The sequence below is a fragment of the Brachycentrus maculatus genome, unplaced genomic scaffold, assembly GCF_059751285.1.
Source record: "Brachycentrus maculatus isolate JH-2025_06_01 unplaced genomic scaffold, ASM5975128v1 h1tg000050l, whole genome shotgun sequence".
Lineage (NCBI taxonomy): Eukaryota > Metazoa > Arthropoda > Insecta > Trichoptera > Brachycentridae > Brachycentrus > Brachycentrus maculatus.
In genome coordinates, this window is record NW_028280804.1 from 1607117 (window position 1) to 1628499 (window position 21383).

The 21383-nt window shown below is 35.3% G+C and overlaps 1 protein-coding gene across 1 annotated transcript in view; it reads left to right on the forward strand.

Annotated features, from left to right (window-relative positions):
- Rat1 (5'-3' exoribonuclease 2 Rat1) overlaps nucleotides 1-21383 on the forward strand; it is a 53321-nt gene that overhangs the window by 5150 nt on the left and 26788 nt on the right. Inside the window, exons 8-16 of the mRNA XM_088277856.1 lie at nucleotides 549-764; nucleotides 2076-2213; nucleotides 3827-4008; nucleotides 7073-7241; nucleotides 7951-8040; nucleotides 8316-8472; nucleotides 9207-9396; nucleotides 10451-10647; nucleotides 11476-11592. Coding sequence (XP_088133982.1) covers nucleotides 549-764; nucleotides 2076-2213; nucleotides 3827-4008; nucleotides 7073-7241; nucleotides 7951-8040; nucleotides 8316-8472; nucleotides 9207-9396; nucleotides 10451-10647; nucleotides 11476-11592 — 1456 coding nt within the window. The remainder of the gene's footprint in view (nucleotides 1-548; nucleotides 765-2075; nucleotides 2214-3826; nucleotides 4009-7072; nucleotides 7242-7950; nucleotides 8041-8315; nucleotides 8473-9206; nucleotides 9397-10450; nucleotides 10648-11475; nucleotides 11593-21383) is intronic.

A 21383-nucleotide genomic window follows, 5' to 3' on the forward strand; every position in this document is an offset into this window, starting at 1 on the left:
ATTATCTCATTTGTGTAACATATACAGTAAAAGCCCATTTATTTGAAATTGAAAGGCTCAAAAATAAAAATAAAATAAATTTATAAAACAAAGGTTGACTTATTTTCACATACCAGTTTTAGCTATGTTAGAAAGAAATGAGTATTTGTTATTTACAAAATAATAATAACCGTGAATGAAATCAAATTTATGAGTGTTTTCTGTACATCAATTTTTTATACACAAATTCTGATGTAAAACTAATTATTCATTTTTCATTTCACTGAAATCTTAACCTCATTTGATTTACTTTTTTGTATTTGCTTCTTCGAGGAATCAAACGGAATACATATTATAGAATAAAATAACAACTATGTAATTTTTTCCACATGAATTTTATTTGAGCAGCAACTGGGTTTCGTCATAGCCGACATCATCAGACCAGTCGTTACATATTTTATTCTATAAAATGCAGTTCCGCCAAGACATGTCAGTACAAAACTTTAAAAAAAGTAAAACATATTTTCGTTTTTCGCTGTACCTTTTATTTTAACAATCCATTTTTTTAGGGTTGGTTAACAGACTCGGGAGATGTGAACCTGGACAGGGTGCAGATGATCATGGCCGACCTGGGCTTGGCGGAAGACGAGATATTCAAGAAGCGCCAGCAGACGGAGCTGATGTTCAAGGCCAGGGACAAGGCCAAGAAGAGGAGGGAGAGGATGCAGCAGCAGCAGCAGCGCCCCAACTTCAACATGCTGAACAACACCCAGTTTGCGCCAACGGTGAGAGAGTAAAGGTGCAGGTTTTGATTCCTGTTACTCTTGACTTATTGGTTAATCTTTCATAGGGCAAAAGCCAAAAATGGTGGAAATGCCAACCATTTGTTGCCAAACCTTTATGATATTTTTTTTATACATCCATAAATATTGTGTCAATTTGATTATTTAACACAATTTGATAATACAAGGCAAAACAACTGTCTATTTGTATAATAAATTTTTAAAGACTAATATAATTTTTTCAATTTTTGGCATCAATCACTAATCTCTGAAAAAAAATTCATGGCAATTCATAATGGTCTGCAATAGGGCCGTTATTTTTTCTTACTGTCAAAGGAAATGAAATGAAAGTAATATATGAAAAGTTTAACAACAAAAGAAATATGAACAAAATGTTTAAACTTACTTTTGAATGTTTTCGTTTATTTAAACCCTTATCCGCACCCCAATGGTGCATAGGGCACTGGATCATATAAACGCAGTGTTATCTTGAATGTCAACACATGAAGGAAAGGTGATCAGTCCTCCGGTCAGCTACCAGTCCAGGGTAATATTGAATAAATATTTGAGTGAAAATATCACTTATATTTATTTGACACCCCCCTGGGAATCGAACCCGGGACATCCAGAACGTTAGCCGACCGTGCTGACCATTATACTACGGAGGCGGACTTAAATGTTAATACTGCAAAATCAACTTGATGACTTTAGATAAATCAAATGGTAAAATTCCAACATAAAAATAAGATTGCTGAATTTGGAGACCGACATCTGGTAACAAGTGATTCTGATCCATTAACTGCGAGTAAAATATCCTTTTGGTCCGCCTCCGTAGTGTAATGGTCAGCATGCTCGGCTACCGTTCTGGAGGTCCCGGGTTCGATTCCCAAGGGGGGTAAAATAAATATTAGTGATTTTTTCACTGTCATATTTATTCAATATTACCCTGAACTGGTACCTGAAGCGGAGGGCTGATCACCTTTCCTTCATGTGTGAATGATCAAGATAACACTGCGTTTATATGACGCAGTGCCCTATGCACCATTGGGGTGCGGGTTTGGGGTTTTAAAAAAAAAATATCCATACCACATATTTGTACAATTGAAATTTATAATAATACCGGTACAAAAAATTGCAACTTTGGAACGCAAGCGATAATATGCTCATCTAACAAGTTGGGTCGATCATAACGGTTTATATTATTTTTTAACTCCTGTAATTGGAGATAATCCAGATTTTGTGAACAAGTATTTGGACACACTCAAAATGTTGTAAATAACAGTTTAGTTTAAAAGTCATGTAATTTGATTACAGCCTTTGGGGCAGGCTAGACCAGTGCACAACGCAAGGAACGAGGCATTTAAGATGCGTATAGCCGGGATGCAAACAGATGCTTCCACTAATCAGCATCAGAATCAGCCGTCTCCACTGGAAGCCATGATGAGGCCTGTAGTAAGTATTGCATTACTATGTTTTACGAGCCCTTATTACATTTAAGATTTTAAAGCATTTTATTTACTTATAACCCTTATCCGCACCCAATGGTGCATAGGGCACTGCATCGAATTGACGCAGTGTTATCTTGATCATTACTTACATGAAGGCATGGTGATCACTCTTGCGCTTCAGGAACCAGTCCAGGGTAATATTAAATAAATATTACAGTGTAAAATCACTAATATTTATTTTCACCCTCCCTGGGAATCGAACCTTTGACCTCCAGCACGGTAGCTAAACACGCTGACCATTACACCACGGAGGCGGACTTAAAGCATTTTTAATTTTTTTTTTTAAACCCTTATCCGCACCCAATGGTGCACAGGGCACTGCGTCATATAAACGCAGTGTTACCTTGATCGTTTACACATTAAGGAAAGGTGATCAGCCCTCCGCTTCAGGTACCAGTCCAGGGTAATATTAAATAAATATGACAGTGAAAAAAAATCTCTATATTTATTTTACCCCCCTTGGGGACCTCCAGAACGGTAGCCGAGTGCGCTGACCATTACACTACGGAGGCGGCTTTTTTTTTAAAAGCATTTACACAAGGAAAATTGCAGTGCCAGTCTCTTAAGACATTCCAATGGCGAAATACATTCCAACCCAATTCCATGTCTCGTTAACACCCACCTCACCAGCGTAGCCAATTTGACTGAATATTTGATAGTGTTTTTATTTATTTATATATTGCACTTGTGGCTGTCAAGACGTTTAAATTTTATTTATAAACTACTAAGTAGGTCCTTTTATAAATATTATTTTGTGATTGCATACTCTGAATAATTAGAGGTTGAAAGACACCCATCTGAATGGCTTGATTATCTTGCTTAGTGTCTAGAAACATGCATTTACAGCAGGCTTTTAGACAAGGGAGAGTATTAACTCTCAAACTTGAATGCATTCTTACTCATTGGACCGTGTTGACAATTACTTCAAAGACATTGTTTCTGAGTACATGTGGCCATTATTGGCTCGGCTCAATGAAATGTCTCGACCAATCAAATGTCACATAACTGTGCTGTATGTATATAAATAATCACACTTGAGGTAATATTTTACAAAAATGGTGCTCTATGAGTTATTCAATAAAATAATAATAACTTTTTGACTCATTGTTTGCGAGAAACGCTTAAAAGCGTATTTAACATACTGTTGGTAGAGGGCAGGATACGCTTATAAAGGTGGAGACTGACCGGAGCATTTCGTTGTAACATAACGTCGTAACATCGCTCGCGGCGAGCATCACCGAGCATCCGAAACTATGGATGGAGTACGCTCGGCTCGGTGTACTGACTGCCTGAATGCTCGCATCGTAACATGTTACGTTTCGACGAAATGCTCCAGTCAGTCTCCACCTTAAGCGTTCTATTTGCTTACTTTTGGTAGAGTGGGAGACGCTAAAAAACATTGTAAAGATCAGAATTGGGTTTGCAGTTACTTGTAATTAGTATACATCCCTGATTAGTTAACTGATTAGTGTCGGGGTTGATGAAAAAACTGCCCGACAACAATGTGTTAATACCCTTTTTTAATTTGTAAATTAAATTGGTTTGTATTGTTTCCAGTCCAACGATGATAATAACAGAGGCGTGAAAAGGAAGGCTGATGATAACAACGGCAATAATAAGAATGATTCTGATGAAGAAGACGATCAGGCGCACGACGAAGTCCGACTTTGGGAAGATGGATTCAAGGACAGATATTACGAGAGCAAGTTCGATGTAGCAGCAGATAACGTAGAGTTCAGGTAATCTTCAATGCATTGTGATATAAATATAGTACAGTGTATAACATGTCTGAAATATTCTGAGAGTCCAGCTCTTTCAGGATGGACTCATTTGTTGGCTCAGCATTCCCCGGGACTTGCATAAGTATTAGCCATCTTCTCTCTTCTTTACGAGCCCTCTGACCTCGACTGTTGGATATAGGCCTCTTTCCATTCTTTCCATTTACTCCGGTTGGTTGCTGCTTACAGTTAGTTTTTACCCCCCACAGTGACAATATCGTCAGACCATCTCTTTTGGGGTCTACCGACACCTCTTTTGCTCTCCCAAGGTCTCCATCGTAGAATTCTTGGGGTTCATCTTGTGGGGTCCTGTCTCGCTATACTCCTTCCAAAGTATTAGCCATGATGCTATACAGTAGAATCGCGATATAACGAAATCCAAGGGACCAAAAAATATTAATTCGTAATAACGAATTCCCACATATAACGAATTTTTTTAAATCATACTTAGTATGTATATGTTGCGCGCCGTTGCAAAAAATGTTGCGCGGCTTTTCAAAAAGATCGCAAGTTCTGCAAACAAAAGAGGAAGAGGGCCATAGGGAACTGAATATCTACATATTTTCACTAGTTTTCTTATTAACCTTACGGTGATAAAAGTGCCGCGGGAATCGATGATACTCGTATGTATTTTGTACACAATATGAGAATGTGATTTTAAAACAGGAAAAACGTAAATATTCATAGTTGCTTTTACTGGCCATATTTAAAGTTAAAATTTAACAATTTTGTTATGTTGGGTCTGGTAAATATGTATCTAAAAAGGAGAATAATAACATCAAATATAATAGTAATAATATCACAAGTAGCCGCCAAAGCCGAGAACGAGAACGGCTTGCGCGCTACTGACGGCCAGTGTTGTCAGACGTCAAATAGTAGTTTTCGATATTGAGATTGCGAAATTACGAGACGGCGAAAAAAAATTTTTTTCCAAAATTTACGCGATGAATTTTTTTTCGCCGTCGCTAAAAATTTCCTAAAATCCGTTAAAATTCCGTTATAATCCTTCAAATTCCGTTTGATCTCTTTATTCCTTCAAAATCCGTATAAAACGGACAAATTCGTATTTGTCCAAATTGTCCGTCATATTTAATATTCCTAGTTGCTTTTATTGGCCATATTTAAAGTTTAAATAAAACAATTTTGCAATGTTGAGTCTGGTAAATGTTATTCATAATGTCATTCATTTGCAGCGACGGAAATAAATAATTTGTAAAAAAATCGGGAATCCAATCCTAGCATAAAATCGTAAAAATACACAAACGTTTCTGTGTTTGCGCGTGTGGCGTGCTTTGTAAGTATGCGTGCATGTCGTACGTCGTAACACGTTACTCCGCTAGTCCAATAGTGTGCAGATTGTCTTACCCGACACTACGCCCCACTTAGGGCGCTTGTCCACTACCCGAAATTCCGTGTAATTTTACTGTCCGGCACGTCAGTTAGCGTTTTAAAATGACGATTGGCTTGGATTGGCTTGTGCTTTTGTCCATCTTTCTTCGGATCGGAGCTCTTGATCGGTGCGTGAACACGTTGCGCGTAAATTCGATCGTAAAATCGTCGTTTTAAAACGCAAACTGACGTGTCGAACGGACGGTAAAATTATTCCGTGTAGTGGACAAATGCCCTTACGATGTAGATAAAAGACGGATGCAATTTGAGGATTATTATTGTCAACAGAATCATTTCATTGAGATAAAAAGATGGATTGTAATTTGAGAATTATTATTGTCTACCATTGAGATAAGCAGGTGGACTGATTATGGGAGAGAATATACTTGAGAATTTTTATGGCCTACAGAAATAATTTCATTGAAATAAGAAGAGAGATTATAACTACGTCGCCTACTTTCAAAATCCGCCAGATCCATATAAGTCGATTTTACAAAAAAAATCCAAATTCTCCGGATAACATTTATGTTTCAATGATTTGTCTATCTTTATATAAAATATTTTAAAATAGAGAATTTTCCCATTTTTTTGGAAAGTTTTTCAGTACTCAAAAAAAAACACGAGACACAAATCGATAATGACGTCATCTTAACTTTTGACCTATCTCCGCTCTCTGATTGACCGATATGGGTCAGAAGGCAAGTTTCAGGAATTTGAAATACAACGCTGTTTTTAAGTATTTTTTAGCGGGGTTTTCAAGTATTTAAAAATTTTGAACAATAAAAACCACAACTGGCATTCCGATAGAGTATTTATTTTAAAATCTTATAAAACTGGATCTAGCGGATTTTGAAAGTAGGCGACACAACTAAAGAATTATTATTGCTAAAGTAAATCATTTCACTGACTCATTGACTCTAATTACTAATTACTCAAGCTGATGAGATATTGTATTGAATTACTTTTAAAAATCGCCATAAAACCATCCGCATATGGTGCGGCGGCGCGGCTTGAATAATTTTATCTTAACATTTTTTATTTCCGCGCGGCGCCGTGGCGGCGCGGCTTTGAAATATTTTTATCATAACATTTTTTATTTGTTATAAATTTACTTAAATGTATTGGCACTTTTTCGTACGGGACAAAAGTGATTTTGTTATACATAATAACGGGATTTCGTTATATAAATGCATTTTTGTATGAAAAATTAGTTTTAGGGAATAAATTCGGTTTTTTTTTTCGATATACGTCATTTTTCGATATATCGCGATCACTTATATCGCGATTCTACTGTATTTGAAATCCATCATCTTTAAAAAAAATTGTAAAACAAATGCACAAGGTGAATGTTCTTGGTAATAAAATCAGATGTTCACCTCCGTAGTGTAATGGTCTGGTTGGATTACCAGGGGGGGGGGGTCAAATAAATATAAATGACTTTTTTATCTAATATTTATTCAGTATTACTCTGAACTGGTAACTGAAGTGGTGGGTTGATCATCTTTCCGTCATGTGTTAACGATCAAGATAAGACTGCATTTATATGACGCAGTGCCTTATGCACCATCAGGTGCAGATAAGGGTTTGAAGTATATTTAATTGTTGAACTTCCGATAGATCACATGTGTATGTGCAGGTATCACGTGGCGTTGCAGTATGTGCGTGGCCTATGCTGGGTGCTCCGCTACTACTATCAAGGTTGTGCCTCGTGGAAATGGTACTTTCCCTATCACTATGCCCCCTTTGCATCCGACTTTGTCAACATCAGCGGACTCTCCACACAGTTTGACAGGAACACTAAGCCGGTGAGAATCTATTTAATCCTTCCTTAGTTTTGTGATCACAGAGTATAATAAATTGTGATTGTATCATGTTTTAAATAGCAACAATCACATGTATTATATGCTTAATGGTACTGGAAGTACACGGCGATAAAGAGGAAACAAAGAAAACACCAGCTCAAGATCGAAGATTTACTTTATCAATTTACAAGTATGAGGAGAGTAGAATACAACGCCACACCAATCTGTCTTTGCAAACAATCTTCCCCTCTTCCACATTATGCATCCTCTCATACATGATTATTTTAACTCCTAACCTTGACCATGGCCAAGTATTTCTGTTTTTTCCTGGGTCTTCCTCTGTTTAATCAATCACCTCGTAAATTTATTTTACTGTTATTTTTTCACTCATTCGATTCACGTGCCCAAACCATCTCAACACACCTCTCTTAAATTTAATGATAGTGGGATTCTTCACAACTCAAATTAAATGATTAATTGTATTTTTAATTTAAGTTTTACTTGGTGAATACTATTATTTTTAAAATCTATTGTGACTAAACATGATTCGGAATGCATCGAAACATGACAATAGATTTGAAGAAATAGTGATATTTGCTAAATATAACTTAAATAAATTATGGATGGATATAAATTAATGAGATGAATAATACTTTTTCAAAAGTAGTATTCTCTTCTTCAATGGTTCCTGTATTTTTTCTTTCTATTTCAGATTAAACCCATGGAACAGCTGATGAGTGTTTTCCCCGCAGCGAGTGGTAACTTAGTACCCAAGTCGTGGGCAACTCTTATGAGTGATCCGGTGAGCATTTACCTATCAATAAATATCAGCACTTTTAAATATCCAACCGTTGTCATTAAAGTTGAATTTTACTCTATTACTCATGTGAAAAAAATGAGTGTTATCTTTGGGCATGTCAGCTTGATATCAAAAATCATTCTATAACATTAAGGAGTAAATTTTTTCTGTGACTTTTGTGAATTTTTTAAGATGTAGAGATGCGGTTGTCTTCATATTTGACATTTATATATTATCTTTTGACACCTTTTTTCATTATATTCTTAATTTTGTTCCAGAGCTCCCCCATTATTGATTTCTACCCGGAAGATTTTAAAATTGATTTGAACGGAAAGAAGTTTGCCTGGCAGGGAGTTGCACTGTTACCATTTGTCGAGGAGAAGAGGTTGTTCAAAGCGCTTGAAATGTATAAGGATCAATTAACACAAGCCGAAAGTAAGTTTATCCAAATTCCTATAGGCTATGTATAAAAAAAGTCTTATGCGTTTCCTTTCTTGATGTAACATATTTTAAGTGTCATAGATTAAGATAAGTCAAATTGTGTCAAAGAAAGTATTGATTATATTGGATAGCTTTTTCCATTTCTGTCAGAAAAGTGAAAAAAGCTATTTAGTTGTCATTTTATTCTTATGTAATATTAATTTCCGTCCCACTGAGAAATTTCAGTAAACAACTTATGAATTTTTAAGATTTTATAGACTTGAAAGCGTAATTTGGATGTGATTTCTTTTTAGTTTAAAATAAAATTAAAATTAAAATTATTATTATTATAAAATTCAAATTAAAATATAAAGCATAAAATTGGAAAATGTGTTAGGATGAACGTTAAAAATAAATAAATGTCCTCGTGTTTAAAAAGTTTTATTTTTTACGGGTTCCGCTATTTGTGTTGCCGGGGGTGTAGTTACATAAATCAAGAAATTGTAATCTAAATGTTAGCAACTAAATTTACAACATTTTGAGTGTATCAAAATACTTGTTCACAAAATCTGGATTATCTCCAATTACAAGAGTTTTTTTTTTTTGTCAGCAACATAAATGTCCAGACTTCCATATTCTTCTTAATCTTTGATGAGATGTCAAAAAATGATAAATTTCATATTGTTTGCTTCCTCCTTTTGATCCAGGCATTGTGCATTTGGAGATGTTTGATACTATTGTTTTTTCAGAGCTGCGTAATTCACACGGCAAGGACCGATTGTATGTAGGGATAGCCAATCCTTCCTTTGCCCTCATTAAGAATCTGTACACGGAGGTATCCCAGGCCAATAACAAGACCAAAGATGTGGAAATCCCCTACTCCTGCGAGGGTGTGAGAGGAACCATGATGGTTGCTGATGACTGCGTGTATGAGGGAGGGTAAGATTATTTTTTTATAAAATTCCTATTCAAATACTTGATGATGATCAGTCTTAACTCCATTCCGGAAATAAAACTTTTTTTTGTCAATTATGTGTACTTTAATTAGTTGCCAGTTTATCCCGACCGTGACTCGGGCAAGGAGTTTGTGTTGCATTGATGTGTCCGAGTGCTGCTTGGGCAAATCGTATTCCAACTTGTATGTTTTGATTTGCCCGAGCCAAATATATTTATGAATTTGTTTTTATTGACTAACCCGAACAGTGTTCATATAGTATGTACATTTTTCGTTATACTGTAATATGTATTTATTCATCAAACATACATCGCTCACTCCTTTCAAGAACGTCATAAATCAAAAAACTTGATTTTTCAGGAGAACGTTTTTAAAGTTTAAAAATATAATACAATGCATTAAAAATAAATATCAAGCCACTTATTAAACTTTTTAATGTTCAACAGATCTTTTTAGGTAAAACCTGAAGGTTTTTTCTGCATTTGAAAAACATTTAGTATATTTAAAAAAATAATTAAACAATACCTTTTCTTCAAAATGCAAAAACAACTTTTTTTGCCCTGTAGCGGGTAAATATAAAGTTTTAAAAAAATACTTAAACAATACCTTTTCTTCAAAATGCAAAAACAACACTTTCTGCCCTGTAGCAGGTAAATATTAAGTTAAAAATATGCCTCTTTTGCTGGGATATAGTACATTTTCTGGGCATTCTGAAAACATGTACAACTGAAAATCGTCGATTTTTTATTTATGACGTTCTTGAAAGGAGTGAGCGACTTGTACATTGGCAAGCCATGGCTATGAGGCAATAACTAAACAAGTAAAAATATGTGAACATATATTTTTTTTAAAGTAAACCCTCTGATTTTGGATAGTCACTTTTTTTTTATACGGTTATAATAAAAAAATAAAAAAGTATTTGTTTTACTAGATAAAATGGATAGATACAAACAACAAAGTGACTGCCGAATCGATTAATAACTATGACTACTATAGCTTGAGCTCTTTCTCCCAGTAAGATTGTGATTTTTCTTTTAGGCAATTGAATTCACCAGTTCCTGGACTGCCTTACATTACTGACAACCGTGTGTTGTGTGTACAGTACAGCGACGTCGCATACCCTGATGATTTCATATTCCCGGCAATCCGCCTGAGCGGGGCTGTGGAGCCCGCCAGGGTACTGAAGCCCGGAGACCTCTCCCACCAAGAGAACAGAAATTACAAGCCTCAGATTGGTATGTCTGTCTTTTTTTGCTACTTGTTCTCCTTAACCAAAAAAACAAAAAACAGGTTCCTAGACAGTTATTCATTCCAATGGGTAAAAATTCATTTGTCCTCTACTCCGCATACTGTTGTAATAGATACGAGTGAAAAAAATGTGAGTTTGTATTTTAACTAATGAATAAAAATATGTCGAATGACATTTGACATGGGACCTACGAGGAAAAAATCTATGGCAAATGAGATTCGCTATTGGACCGGTAAGGGTTAATTAGAACCTTTTTCAGTGTTTTCAATATGGGGAAGGAAACAGATATTTCATATCTGTTTACTTCCCCATATTGCTGAAATGTTCTTTATCCTGAACTCCTAATTTTTTTAAATATCTAGTGGGAAGATAACACCGCGTTGATCCAATCCAAATCTTCAAACCTTCATCTGCACCCGATGGCGCATAGGGCACTGCATCATTTAAACACAGTGTTATCTTGATCATTAACACATGAAGGAAAGATGATCAGCCCTCCGCTTCAGGTCAGGGTAATGTTGAATAAGTATTAGTGTAAAAAATCACTTATATTTATTTGACACCCCCTGGGAATGGAACCCGAGACCTCCAGTACAGTAGCCGAGTGTGCTGACCATCACACATCTGAGGCAGACCGGGTGTGGATAGTGGTAGCGAAATAAAAGTGAAGTCGTTAGATCACTTCATTACTTAACACGAGGTCCTGGGTTTGATTTCTATCACGATCACTATTAGCACATTGTTTACGGCGGGCATATATTTGTATTTCAGAAAACTTGCCCGCATTTTAAGTATAATTTATATTTTGCACCAGGTATGGCGCCGTACAACCGCCAAGCATCTCTGGGCCGAGGCGGACATAGGATGTTGGGTCACCACACGCAGCAGAACCGAATGTACGGGAATGTGCAACCTCCAGCCAACATAGGGGGTAAGTCTTATTTTATTATTATTGTCATGACTTACTATTTGTGCATTTCCATAGGAATTGCAAATTTTATTCCTGATTGAAAGAACACTTTTGATTACCATTTTATGGAGAATGCTATAATAATATTTTTTTTGTTGATATAATTGTGATACAATTGGAATTGTAAGTTTCAAATTATGAGTATGTAAAAGATATATTTATGATATATGTCCGCCTCCGTAGTGTAATGGTCAGCACGCTCGGCTACCATTCTGGAGGTCCCGGATTCGATTCCCAAGGGGGGTAAAATAAATATTAGTGATTTTTTCATTGTCATATTTATTCAATATTACCCTGGACTGGTACCTGAAGCGGAGGGCTGATCACCTTTCCTTCATGTGTAAACGATCAAGATAACACTGCGTTTATATGACGCAGTGCCCTGTGCACCATTGGGGTGCGGATAAGGGTTAAAATTTTTTTTTTAAAAAAAGATATATTTAAAAAAAGCCATATTAAAAAAGGTATATGTGTATAAAATCTATGAAAAAATATACAAAATAAAAAATATATATATCTGGTCTCAACAATGATGCTTTCATATGGAAGTATTGATGATTTAAAATAAAATAAAAATTAAGTATTTAAAAATATATTTTCCATTAAATTCAAAATAAAACTGCGATGACAAAAAAAAGTTTTTTTTATAATTTTTTTTTCAGTTACTGATTTCATTAACTATTTTGTTTTTTTATGTGTTTTTTTTGTAAAATATTTTTTTTGAATAATGTGTTTTTATTATATACAAAAATATTTAAATTCTACTGTATTTTTTTTAAGGCTAAGCGTCTCGTCATCAAAACTAGAAATCAAGTTGTCAACTTGTATTCTCAAAGTGTTCTCTTGTGTCAAAGTGGGCTCGAACCTAAAAAATCACAATATGTATATCTTTTTCTCCCCCTCTCGACTCCTTACTTGATCCTACTCACTATGTCTTCGTTGCTTTCTATAATTAATTGTATCATTAATAAAAACAAATGATCAATAAATACGAAACCACGGCGGGTTTCATCCTAGTCAAAGATGGTATCTCGAATTTGGACCGTCACAAAATTATCTCTCCTTCCCTTATATCGCTCACTCCTTTCAACAACGTCATATTTTTAAAAACTTGATTTTTCAGGAGATCGTTTTAAAAGTTTAAGAATATAATAAAAATGTATTAAAAATTGAAAATATATTATATCAAGCCACTAATTGAACTTTTTACTGTGGAACAGATATTTTTAGGTAAAACCTGAAGGTTTTTTCTCCATTTGAAAAATATTTAGTAGGTTTATTTTTAAAATAAAATAATAAAACAATACCTTTTCTTCATAATGCAAAAAAAAAACACTTTCTGCCTTGTAGCAGGTAAATATTAAGTTAAAAATATGCGGATTTTGCTGGGATATAGTACATTTTCTGGGCTTTTCAAAAACACGCAGAACTGAAAATTGACAATTTTTTATATATATATGACGTTGTTGAAAGGAGTGAGCGATATATGCAGAGGGGACGTCATTTGAAATCATATTTTCAAATTACATGTTATAAAGGTTATGATTTTAATTAATAAATAACTTTATAATTATGAAAATGGGACTATTATTAAAATCATATTTTCAAATTACATTTTACAAATGCTGTCATTTGAATGTCCGCCCCCGTGGTGTAATGGTCAGCGTCTTTAGCTACCGTGCTGGAGGTCCCGGGTTCGATTCCCAGAGGTGTGTGATAATAAATATTAGGGATTTTACACTGTAATATTTATTTAATATTACCCTGGACTGGTTCCTGAAGCGCAAGAGTGATCACCTTGCCTTCATGTAAGTAATGATCAAGATAACACTGCGTCAATTCGATGCAGTGCCCTATGCACCATTGGGTGCGGATAAGGGTCATAAGTTATAAGTAATTTTAATTAATAACTTTATAATGAACGAATCTCAGTTCCAAATGGGTTCGGGCTTAGCGACTGCCTATGGGAGGGAGGGTCGCGTGTCGGAAGTAAAAAGTGCGGGGAATTTATTTAATAATAATATCGGAAGTCCGACCTCTTGTGTCGGCTGATTGACGGCCGAGGGGCCGAGTGGGAGCACTCGACGCAAATCAAACCGGTTCACTCGCGTCAGCGATCTTGCAGCCAAATTGTTATATCGGATGCGGGCCGACCCTTTCCGTATCCAGATGGTGCAAAGGGCACCGGATGGTTGTTATATCATGGCTTGGTAATCAGTCCTGCCCGTCGTATTTTTGGATCTAGGAGCTGTTCAGGCTAATGACAATTTTAGGCCGACCCTATCTGTGTGCAGATGGTGCAAAGGGCACCGGATGGTTGTTATATCAAGGCTTGGTTATAAGTCCTGCCCGTCGTATTATGGATCTAGGAGGTGTTCAGGCTAATAACAAGTTTAGGCCGACCCTATCTGTGTGCAGATGGTGCATAGGGCACCGGTTCTTTGTTATATCAAGGCTTGGTAATCAGGCCTGCCCGTCGTATTTTTGGATCTAGGAGCTGTTCAGGCTAATAACAAGTTTAGGCCGACCCTATCTGTGTGCAGATGGTGCAAAGGGCACCGGATTGTTATATCCAGGCATGGTGATCAGTCCTGCCCGTCGTATTTTTGGATCTAGGAGCTGTTCAGGCTAATAACAATTTTAGGCCGACCCTATCTGTGTGCAGATGGTGCACAGGGCACAGGATTGTTATATCCAGGCAAGGTGATCAGTCCTGCCCGTCGTATTTTTGGATCTAGGAGCCGTTCAGGCTAATAACAGTTTTTACCAAATTTTGTAAATTGGAAATTTGGCCTTCTAGGTGTACGATGTGTAATTTTAGCGCACAAACGGTTCCATACATTCAAAAAAATTGCTTTTCGTGAAAAAATATTAAACCTAAATGACAGTTTTGATAACTGCTATTTAAAAAAACGTGCGAATTAAAAAAAATAGACACTGATATTCACAACAGTAAGAATATTGTTAGGTAACATTAGAAAATAAAAACAAAAACGTTGATTTAATTTAATTTACTAAAATTATTATAATCTTCTTTATAAAATTAATAGACTTTGTTTTTACCACTTTTTTTTATTTATTCATATAATTCAACCTACCGGTTTCAACAACACATTGTCATCATCAGGGTTTATTTTAAATATATAAAAAAAACATTAAAAATATTAGAATACTTTCACAAAAAAAAACTTCCACACATTCCATAAAAATCCTAAATCCTAGGATTTTTATGGAGTGTGTGGAAGTTTTTTTTTTTTGTGAAAGTATTATAATATTTTTAATGTTTTTTTTATATATATTTAAAATAAACCCTGGTGATGACAATGTGTTGTTGAAACCGGTAGGTTGAATTATATTAATAAAAAAAGTGGTGAAAACAAAGTCTATTAATTTTATAAAGATAAAATAAAATGTACCACAAAGTATCTGGGGAAAACATTCAAGAAATTAGTAAATTAAATTAAATATCTAAGTAAATTAATAGATCAACTTTTGCTTGTTATTCTTCTGTATTGCTATCAGAGGGTACCAGGAAGGCATGCAAGAGAGCTGGTTACGTGCGTCATTAAACATTTTAAACAATCCTCCCGCCCACTCCATTGATTCTACTCCGGAGGAAGGCGGGAAGGTACTCTCCGCGCGCGCATTGTCTCGCTTCACAATAACGACAGTATAAATATGTAGGCACGCGACCTCTCGCCGGCTTTGTGCGCCTGTCACCCGTCACAATGCGATCAATTAGCGAGACGACAAACAAATTATTATTCGGTAATTAGTCCCCGTGCGATACGAACACATACACCTCCCGAACTTCAGACATTTCAGACGAGTAAAGATTTGTTCCATCAAGGATTCTCCGTTCTTTTTACAGATCGTTATGCGTGATGGGATCTCGAGAATAAACAATTTTAAAGTCTTTCGAGATTTCAACTGAGAATTCGTTATGTAGGTACTTCATAAAAGTAATTTGAAAACAAAGTTTATCCTTGGCAACTCGAAAGACAACACAAATGTCACGAAAATTAAAATATACGTCGTTGACTATTCTTTTAAAGCCTCTTCTCGTTTACGAGAGATTTTGTCTGTAACAAACATAATACATTGTATGTGATAACAATAAATAAACGATATAATAGGAGATAGAGAGAGAAGAAAAAAAAACGGACATGAATGAAAATATAAAATAAACTCTTCGATCTACATTAATTAAATCATATTCAAATGCGGACAGTAAAAATTATTGTTACCTAAAATGTACGAGGATCATACAAACACACACACACACACACACACACACACACACACACACACACACACACACACACACATATACACATACATAACACGTCGTTGACTACTATCAAACTAAATTTATCTTCATATAAAATCCTATAGAGACCTATAAAATAAACATTACCTCAATTTCTTTTTTTTTAACGACAATTTTCAAGTATTTTTTTAATTTATCGGAAATTTTGATGTGGTGATCGTAACTGAAATTAATTTATAAAAAAAACTCCAATCATTTTTTCCATACACCCTATGTTGAAATTACGAGTCAAAAGGTTCCTTCCGTGCGTGAAGATGTACCAGTAGAATCACCCCCGCGTTATGCCAATTCGGTTATTGGTTTCTCTCCTCCGACCTGCTGTGCCCCTGATATCCGAATGCACTTTGAGTGTGGCTTTTGTGTGTTTTTCACTTCAATGCAGTAAACTAACTGACTTAGTTGCTTAACATAGATGAAGAAGAATATGGAAATCTGGGCATTTACGGGGCTGACGACCGTCATAGACTGGTTTAGGTGATCACTTTACACACGTGTAACATTCACCAATTCTACCCGTGATTGACAACCACACTACTCAAATTCTTGGATGTTCTATATATATGATCCAATTTCGAAACATAGTGCTTGAATCACTTGAATTTTACTAGAGACATGGTGAGATGAAAGAAGCTTTTTATTGAGCAGAAACTGTTTTATTTGTATGTGAAGTCTGAATCCTGGATTATAATCACATACACGAGAAACGCTAAAATATATCCTTTTCATTTTATTATTTTAGCTTTAAATAGTTAATTTATTTTCCACATTTTGAGTGTGTCCAAATACTTGTTCACAAATCTGGATAATCTCCAATTGGAAGTTATTTTTCATATTATTTTTTGACATATCAGCATAGATGAAGAATATAGTTCTTCAACTATGTTGAAATATGAACAATAACTTCTATAATTTGAGATAATCCAGATTTGGGAGTGTTTGGACACACTCAAAATGTTGAATTTATTCTTCGATGAGACCTGCTTAGGTGATTTGGTTCCGTTCGCCAATTATAAAGGATAAAATAAGCAAACTAATAAACGAATTATGGTGTCGGTGAGCACCGGCTCGTTGTGTAGTCAGTGTCGGGTAGTCAACTAGCCGGAGGCTGATTGGATCATAGGGGGAGTAAAGAACTATTCCCGAATAAATACATCCTCATTCACACCAAATTGGCACTACAACTTGCTGAGTTGTCGCAATTACATTTTTGACGACGTCAGTCGGACGTACAGAGGTGACACGTTCGTTCAATGTGCTAGATGTCTTGTATGTCGTTCACTCCTTTCAACAACGTCATATATCAAAAATCGGCAATTTTCAGTTGTGCATGTTTTTGGAATGCCCAGAAAATGTACTATGTCCCAGCAATAGCGGAATATTTTTAACTTAATATTTACCCGCTGTAGGGCAGAAAGTGTTGTTTTTGCATTTTGAAGAAAAGGTATTGTTTAATTATTTTTTTAAATATACTTAATATTTTCAAATGGAGAAAAACATTCAGGTTTTACCTAAAAAAATCTGTTGCACAGTAAAAAGTTCAAGAAGTGGCTTGATATTTATTGTTAATTCATTTTTTTATATTTTTAAACTTTAAAAACGATCTCCTGAAAAATCATGTTTTTTTATATATCGCTCACTCCTTTCAAGAACGTCATAAATCAAAAATCGACAATTTTGAGTTGTGCATGTTTTCGGAATGCTCAGAAAATGCACTATATCCCTGCAAAAGCGGCATATTTTTAACTTAATATTTACCCGCTACAGGCCAGAAAGTGTTGTTTTTGCATTTTGAAGAAAAGGTATTGTTTAATTATTTTTTAAAATTTATTAAATATTTTTCAAATGGAGAAAAAACCTTCAGGTTTCACCTAAAAAGATCTGTTTCACAGAAAAAAGTTCAATAAGTGGCTTGATAATTATTTTTAATACATTGTATTATATTTTTAAACTTTAAAAACGTTCTCCTGAAAAATGAAGTTTTTTGATTTATGACGTTCTTGAAAGGAGTGAGCGATATGATGTTGTTGAAAGGAGTGAGCGATGTGTTATAGGCCAATTCTCACGGCAAGCTTAGCGGCTAGTTTTTTATTTCAGTAGTTATATCTATCCATTTTCAATTTTAATTTTACTTGGTAAATACCACTATTTATTAAAATCTATTGTGATCGAAAGACGTGTAACAATAGATTAAAAAAATAATGGTAATAAGGGTGTCCGGTGGCAGAATTTGGATTTCAAAATTGAATAAAAAACAAACTGCAAAGGATATACATTTATTTCTATTATAGTAATAACTATTACAAAGAAGAGAAGTGCGGATTTTATGTCTTTCACAGACAATGATAATCACATTACAAGAAATGAAATACAGTGCAATACAAATTGTTTGAATGTTTTTCATCAATTAGATGAGAACACAACAAACTAATAGAAACAAATAAAGGCGCAGGTTAAATACATATATAAAAAATAGAAATTTGGTTGTAAAAAAGAGTAATAACAATTAAAAGTAATGAAATAAAAAAAAAGTAAAAATTGAAAGTGAAATGAAACTAAGCTACATAAGGTACAAAATTCAAGACTATTTCAAATTGATTTCACCAATTGTGCACGAAATATTGAAGAAGTGCCTTAAATTTTACCCTTTTAAGATTGAAATCGTCTCGCCTGCCACCTGCACGCGTGCCATAGGTTCGCTATCCCTGTACTAAGTATTTTGAAGAGCTCTAAATGTAAAAAAAAAATCATCCCAATGTTATCACTATATACAAGTGTAAAGCGATGATATTGGGATTATTTTTGAGTTTTTCTATTCTACAACACGCTCTCACTGCGCTTCAGTCGCTGAATGGCAGTGTTGTAGGCTATAGGTACCCATCCCTAGAGTTAATTTGTTTGCGTAGACCTTCCCTCACCCCGTCTAGTGACAGTCACATTACATAAACAGTTGTTGCTCGCAAAGCAGAGTCAGCCGGGGGAAAATTGAATTAAGGTTATTTTGTCACCGGCCCCTAATCGAATCTATTTCCATTCCTTGCCTCGGGGAAGGCTGTGCAAATCCATTCACGAAAGGGAATATGCACAACTTTTACGGGTCTGTCCCGATGTAGTGAATAAAATAATTTGGTCAAATTATAAGCTGTATTAAAATTTAAAATAATGTTTTTAGGCGTCTCTCAGTATGTTAACTAATGCCAGTATGTACCATGGTAAATAATAATCCCACTATAAAAAATAATTATTTAAATTTACATACAAAAATCCATTTCTAATATAAAATGAAACTTAAAACCTTGACGAAAACTTTAATGTAATTATTATTAGTATACACCACTTAAATTGATTCAATTTAAATTAATTTTGTCAGATTTTATTAAAATATTAAATCATGGTTTTCAACCCCTGCGTGGTTGTGTAACATAAAATTTTGTCTAGACCCCCACCTAAAAAAACGGTAAGTGACGGTAGCCATTTAGAAGGATTGTGTCCGCCATGAGCAATCTTTGGTATTTCGTTAGTTGTTGGTCAACAGATGGCGCTGCCATTGAGGTGAAATCGACCTCAAATGCTTTTTTGAAAACTTTATTATTTATTTATTTTTAAAGAGACATATTTGTGTGTTTTATTATTTACATAAATACTTCAATTTCATGCTTTTTCTGTGAGCACAAGCGGCTCGTTATAAGAAATAGGTATCAAATTGTGGTAGAGTGGGTTCGAACCGAGAAACTCTGACTCAAGAGTCAGCGACACTAACCGCGGGACCACTACCCTACACAAATGTGTTTATTACGGTAAAAACGTATATAAACAATTTGATAATTGCGTTGATTATATGATGATATTCCTTTTTAGCAATAAGCTCCCCAATGTAGAAGGTACTTATTTCTTTTCTGTAAGAAGTCATAAAGTTTAAATAAATAAATAGTTCATAGAATATTTATTTTATCTTGAATATCACAGAAAGATTGGAGAATTATAATTTGGCAATTCACATCCCCAAATACAAATTCAGTTTCTACTTTTGAATATGATGTAATCATTAATCACCCATTCATGTTGAGGTTTATGGTGCTTCGCGCACCGATCACCCCTTTCGCGAGTCGCTAGCGACAAATCCTACCCCGTCGGATTTTCCGGGAAATAAACGCCCAAACACGGTGCCCATTGTGAGCGCGCGGAAACCCTTTGTGTCTGTCAACTGCCGCCCCTCCTGTCCTCCTGATAACGACGTGTTTTTATTGTGGGAAATGTATGTTTACCGGCTGGAAATTAGATTCCAGTGTCATGTTCCTTCAGGAAATCTTCGCTTATACACTGTAAACATGTCAAATTTTGTCATTTTAAATTGAAATCGTGCAAATAATTCAGTAGGTATTCGACAATTTTTGTGTCGTTTCATTTATAATCGTCATGTTTCATGAATATTTTATAAAAGTTTTCATATTTTGTTGAAGAGTTGTGGTCCCGTGGTTAGTGTCGCGGACTCCGAGTTCGATCCCACTTTACCACAATATGAGACCTTTTTTAAAAAAATAGTGAGCCGCTCAGGTTTAGGAATATACCACATTATGAAATTGAGATATTTGTGTAAATAATAAATACACAAATATTTATCATTTGTTAAAAAAAGGAATGTTCATGTTACATATTATGCATTCCCGAGTGACCTTCCCATTGCTATTCTCTATTTCCTACATGACATTCTATCTCCATTTCCCTTCCCTATTATATAAAAATAATGTCTTCACTCTGAACTCCTTTACTTGTGTCATTTGTATCCCTTTAAATATATTCGTCTTCTCATAGTTTTGGGGCGCAGGACTACAACAATTAATTTAATACCGTGTAAATCCGATTCGGTGCCCTATACACCATATGGATGCGAATAAGAGTTTCTGCTCTGAAAACTAAGTTTAACGGTTAACTATTTTAAAATGAATATCGCTTAATTACGTCTTATGGTCCCTTATAGAAAGCTGACTTTGATAGAAAAATCCTAATGAATCTTACAGTTGCCAGCCTTCCTTTCTAAGCTGTCGACATTCGTGATTTCAAAATAATAAAAAGGTATTCAGTCAAAAAGTGTTGTGTAAAGTAAAGTTCCTCTTATTGAAGCGTCAACAATAAATTTCCGTAATATCCGACAGCGTAGTACTAACTAACCCCTCCCTTGCAAGTGGCCGAGGGTTAGAATTGTAATTTTACGACGCGGAGGTACCAGGGTGGCAGGACGGCGGCGGGCGGCGGGCGCGGCGGGGCGGGACGGAGGTGTGCCGCGCCTAATTGGCCGCCATTGTGCTGTTGTCACGCGCACTCCTCGCTCTTCTGCTACCCGGATAGGATCACCCGCTGCCGTGGGCGGCGCGTTCAAATTGGTCCAAATTAATTTCGAATATCGTTTTGCTATTTTGTTTTCCCG